The 5,280-nt window shown below is 35.3% G+C and overlaps 3 protein-coding genes across 3 annotated transcripts in view; 1 reads left to right on the forward strand and 2 right to left on the reverse strand.

The window, feature by feature from the left end:
- On the forward strand, positions 468–1,882 carry LOC107620983 (chitinase 2-like). Its single transcript, XM_016323049.2, has 2 exons — positions 468–774; positions 864–1,882. The coding sequence occupies exons 1-2, from the start codon at positions 660–662 to the stop codon at positions 1,688–1,690; spliced, it is 942 nt and encodes a 313-aa protein (XP_016178535.2). The 5' UTR covers positions 468–659; the 3' UTR covers positions 1,691–1,882.
- On the reverse strand, positions 2,362–3,309 carry LOC107620982. Its single transcript, XM_016323048.1, has one exon. The coding sequence runs from the start codon at positions 3,307–3,309 to the stop codon at positions 2,362–2,364; it is 948 nt and encodes a 315-aa protein (XP_016178534.1).
- LOC107623509 (caffeic acid 3-O-methyltransferase) overlaps positions 3,846–5,280 on the reverse strand; it is a 2,967-nt gene continuing 1,532 nt past the window's right edge. The window contains exons 2-4 of the mRNA XM_016325814.2: positions 4,730–5,066; positions 4,449–4,513; positions 3,846–4,321 (exon numbers count right to left, since the gene is read on the reverse strand). Of these exons, the coding sequence (XP_016181300.1) occupies positions 4,022–4,321; positions 4,449–4,513; positions 4,730–5,066 (702 nt within the window). The 3' untranslated portion in view covers positions 3,846–4,021. The remainder of the gene's footprint in view (positions 4,322–4,448; positions 4,514–4,729; positions 5,067–5,280) is intronic.

Consider the following 5,280-nt stretch of genomic DNA (forward strand, 5'->3'; position numbering starts at 1 on the left):
TCATTCAATGCACAATCTGATCCGGTCTAATTATGTAAATGGGTCAAATTGAACCAGATCTAATGGTTATGATATGGACAATTAAGTTTATTGATATTATTATAAAGACCAATTTTTTTTTTAATCTTTTAACTATTAAACTGGTTTATTAAATGCATCCAATTATAGTTTGACACCTAAACATCTTTAAAAAAAGTATTTTATGGTAACTTTATGGAAGCATCCCACCGCAAAAATCATCTTCGAATAACCTTCCTGAGTGCATCGACTAGCTCCTGTTTCTCATTTCTCGACAAATCTTTCTCGATATAATCCTTCATTCTTCGAAATAGAAATCCATTATATTTCGAATTTCGTATTTCTCGAATCAAAATATTTTCGATCAACACATAGATATCATTTTATTATAATATATATTTTTTTTCAAATTTTTTGCCGCACACCTGCATAATACCACCACCAAAAAGACAAAATTTGGGATAGGCAAATAGATCAGAAGTTGTTCCAAATGGACAACAAGGATACAGAGTTCTTGAAATATTCATCAAATATATATATTTTAGGACGGCCAACCTAGCCGAGGAATCATATATATAGCCATAGGTTATGGTTTACAGCTATATGCACAATTACACACACACCAATTCATACGTAGAATAATGCTCCAAAATCAAGCCTTAATATTCAATATGAATGATGAACATTATCATCGTTTGCTCCTCTTTATAATGGTAGTGATCGTATCCGCTGCGCCTAACCTACAATCTTGTGATGGTAGGCAACGTATCTTATTTATTAAATTCAGTCTTTTTTTTTTTCTTTTAAACCTTTCAATATCATTATTTACTTGATTAACATTTCAGGTGGAAAGATAATGATGGAATACATAGGAGCAACAGGGGCACAAGTAACATTCAATTCAGTTCCAATAGAAGAAGGGATTGATTTCCATTTCATTCTTGGGTTCGCCATTGATGCAGACGCTTCCGGCAATGCCCAAAACGGAAAGTTTTCGGCATATTGGACGGAATCGTTGACACCCGAATCTGTTGCAGCCATTAAGGCACGCCATACCAATGTCAAAGTCTTGGCTAGCCTCTCTGGTTGGAGTCTGCACGACAAAGTCATACGTTGGTATGACCCAAAAGACACTCACCTATGGATTTCAAATGCATTCTCATCTCTAAGGTCTTTAGCACTCACTTACCACCTTGATGGCATAGACATTGACTATGAAGTTTTCCCAAGAAATAAAAACTATACTAGTTTTGCTTATTGTGTTGGTGAGCTCATAACTCTTCTGAAGAAACATAGTGTTATTTCTGTGGCCACTATTGCTCCCTATCACCTAACTGTTGAAGCCTATATGGAACTCTTCAAAGGTTACAATAATGTTATTGATTATGTTAACCATCAATTCTATACCGACAAAGTTTTGACTCCTCAAAGGTACTTAGAAGATTTTAATATTCGAGTAACGCAATTTGATAGGAATAAGTTGCTTCCTAGCTATGAAGTCAATGGAAGGGGTATTCAGGGGGATGCATTTTTTGGAACTCTGAGTTTGTTGCAAGAAAATGGATTTGAGGTCGGAGGCATTATGATCTTCTCAGCCGATGCATCTTCTTCCAACAACTATTTATATGAGAGAAGATCACAAGCATTTTTGCTCAACTCTACCGCTACATGAAGGATAAAATAAAGAAAAAGTTGAGTTATATATTTATGCCTGCGGACCAAAGGAAAGATCATGAGTTCCATGATTGAGAGACATTAGTTTAGTCCAATTCTCCTGTTTTTTAAAAGGGAGCTACTCAGATAAATAAAGACGTCTAAATCGTTGTTTTTTAAAGATGTTTTCTAGTAATTAAAATTTAATACATATAATTAATTAAACCGTATTATTTTTGTTAAAATTAGGTCAGACAAATTAATTTAATTAAAAATATAGTAAATCAAATCTTGAATTGATCTAAATTAATATTATTTTTTATAATTACAATATTTGATTTACTATTTTTTCGGTTAAATTAATTTGTTTGGCCTAATTTTGCCAAAAATAACACGATTTAATCGATTATATGTATTAAATTTTAATTACTAAAAAACATCTTAAAAAAAGATATTTTAGACGCCTTTATTTGAGTGGTTCCTTTTAAAACATACTGAAATTGTCGAATTTAGTCTTGATATATGGGATTTTTTATTTAAATAAATAAAATAAAAGTAATAATTACCGAAATAAATAATTTTAAAAATATTTACCGTTTTGCATTCCCTACTCATATCTCGTTTACACTATAAACGAGATGAAATTTTATGTATCTCGTTTACATTGTAAACGAGATATGACCCTGCAGATCAGACTGCTAGACAACTATGCACTCCACCCACCCTCCAAACCTCCCTGAACACAACAAAACAGTATTGCTTAGACCATGTCATAGACCTACTTAATATATCGCATTGACACCCATTTTTAGCTTGACGACACTGCACATGGTACTTTAACCGGTGCGACTCGATCATCCGGTATTCGGCGCTCCTTCGAATACTGTAGTTCTTCACACCCTGAAGCACTGCCTCTCGACTTCTAAACTTGTGACCGACCCGAAACTCTACACCGTCGTCTAGGTTGTAATCCTCTTCCTCCGTGTCAAGAAACGGAGTCCTCTCGTGCATGGCGTCCATATCCAGACTGTGATAGTGAGATGGAAGTGCCGAAAGCGTCGGAATTGGGAGAGGTGGAGGGAGGACATGGCGCGCCACAGTCTGAACAGGTGTCTCCGGAACATACTCATCCTCATCCCCACTATCGGACAAGTCGCTGTCCATACTGTCCGCTACGTAATCCTCGTCTGACTCCTCCTCGCCCTCCACTGCCTCATCCACTGGAATGGTGACATGAATGGGCGGTGGTGCGAGGTGTCGGTCGTCCTGTACATAGGTCGAGTGTACGGAACTCCCATCACCACTGTGTCCCACCTCTGCTGAAAGCTCCATTACCTGCTCCACCATGATCCTCCCATGGATGTCGACCATCAGTCGCACATGCTCGTCCCCAAGAAGTCGGAATAGTCGAAACCGGAAGACTCCGTTACCCATGGGTGCCAGCAACCTATATGCCACCCTTCCGATTTTCCTCGCTTGTGTACCACCGAGCTTGCTCAATATCAAACTCTTCAAATCGGACAACGTCTCCACACGCTGAGTGCGAAACAATATCGGATCCTCACACTCAAATGTCACCCCGTTGTCGCCATTTCTCATTCGACAATTGGCATATATGTATGGACTATCACTGGCCATTATTTGTGAAAAATATGAGACACAAAAAGGATAGAAAAAATTTGTGAAGAATACCAAGGATTACACATCCTTTTATAGCTATTGGAATTGTCTTCCATATATCTCGTTTACACTGTACACGAGATGAAATTTAATGTATCTTGTTTACAGTGTAAACGAGATAAACGTGGTTTAACTGACGTGTCATATCTTGTTTACACTGTAAACGAAATATGAGTAGAGAATACAAAACGATAAATATTTTTAAAATTATTTATTTAAGTAATTATTACTTTTATTTTATTTATTTAAATAAAAAATCCTGATATATGACTTTAGAAAACTTAAAGTTGTTAATGTGTAATCTATCAGTATATGTATATATTAGACAATTAATTTTTAACACTTTAGACAACACTATTAGTTTAATAGATTTAGCTAAAGACACCTTATAGTAGTGTTAAATGTAAAAAAACTTATATTGAAAAATTAAAATTTTTAAACTTTCAAAGTATATAATGTTCAAAAACTAGAATTTTTTTAAAAATACTAATCTCTTCACTAATATGCTTAAAACACTTAACTTGTTCATAAAAACCATTATTAGTACCCAGTAGAATGTTCTTAATTCAATTATTCATGCCCATTATTTATTAATTCACGATTCGCCAAGGACATGATTAACATGACACTACTACACATATAATACTAAAACATGATGTGAGCCTTTTGATCATTTCTGAAACTCAAGAACAGACATGAAAGGATCAACATAGAAGGCACGGCAAGAAGAGAACCCAGCAAAATTGGCAAGATCTTTGAATTGTTGTTCGGTTCTCTGCTTCCCCTTAGGATTGTACATTGTCATGTTGTACACGTCAGCACCAAGTAATGTCCTTGTTCTTTGACTTTCATCCGTTGACTCTGGCAGCACGGGCTCAACAACAATCAATTTCCCTCCATTTGGAAGTGCCTTGTAACAATTCTCAAACACCTTCTTGGTATCCTCGTCCGTCGATGTTGTAACTAGCCACTGAAACATTTGATGTATATGTATTGAAATTTTCCATGTTAACATCGAATTGTAACTATTTCAAGTTAAAATTGAATCTAGGAATATTTGTTTGTAATAAGACTGAAATTGAGAGAGTGAGAAAGACCTTTAAGAATATAGCATCTCCATTGGGAACAAATTCATGGGCGTCACCACCTACATGGATTATTCCTAAAATGCACAACGGGACACACATGTTAATTAACTAGTCACAACAATGTTTTTTTATTAATGTGTCAAATTTTTACAAATTTATTATCAAATTACCATTTTTTTTTAAAAAACTAATTATCCAAATGCCATTACTAGAACACAAACACCCCAATCCTATTTGAATATAGATTAAGCCATGTCCATAACTAAAAATGAAATAGGAAACAAGAGAACCTGGAAGAGGTGGTGCATGAGCAACGACATGGGGCAAATCGAAGTTGATGCCCTTACGGATATTAGGGTACCTTTGCATAATCATTTCTAAACAGTCACCATAGTTGCCACCAACATCAACCAATGATTCAACACCATTGAATCCATCATAGTTCTCTAGCATTTCCCTCATGAATGGTACGGACACACTACGCATAGCCTTGCCAAACAAGTTTATCATATTCGGCCTTTTTGAGTAGTAGCTCATCGCTCCGTCGCCGTTAGCCTTCTTGAACGGCACCGTTGTTGGATCCTCCACTGCCTCCGCCACGAATGGCCAAGTATTTATCAAAGCATCCTATAATGCCATGCATAATTGCATATTCCCAAAATGGTACATTTTTTTTTTATTAAATGTGGTTATAACAACATTAAGCGATATTATGTCGATGTAAAATTATATATGTGAAGGGGAAAAATTCCGAAAAAATAATGATACTTTTTGTTAGATTAATGTTAGAGAATCCCATTTTTTTAGTTATTCTTTTTAAAATTATTTTATTTATTTTAAA

This window comes from Arachis ipaensis, chromosome B10 (assembly GCF_000816755.2).
Source record: "Arachis ipaensis cultivar K30076 chromosome B10, Araip1.1, whole genome shotgun sequence".
Lineage (NCBI taxonomy): Eukaryota > Viridiplantae > Streptophyta > Magnoliopsida > Fabales > Fabaceae > Arachis > Arachis ipaensis.

Excerpts from the sequence above, each read along its gene's own strand:
- LOC107620982 (XM_016323048.1), bottom strand. The coding sequence starts at position 3,309 with ATGGCCAGTGATAGTCCATACATATATGCCAATTGTCGAATGAGAAAT.
- LOC107620983 (XM_016323049.2), top strand. The coding sequence starts at position 660 with ATGCTCCAAAATCAAGCCTTAATATTCAATATGAATGATGAACATTAT. Across the intron at positions 775-863 it reads TAACCTACAATCTTGTGATG|GTGGAAAGATAATGATGGAA; the intron begins GTAGGCAACGTA and ends TTAACATTTCAG.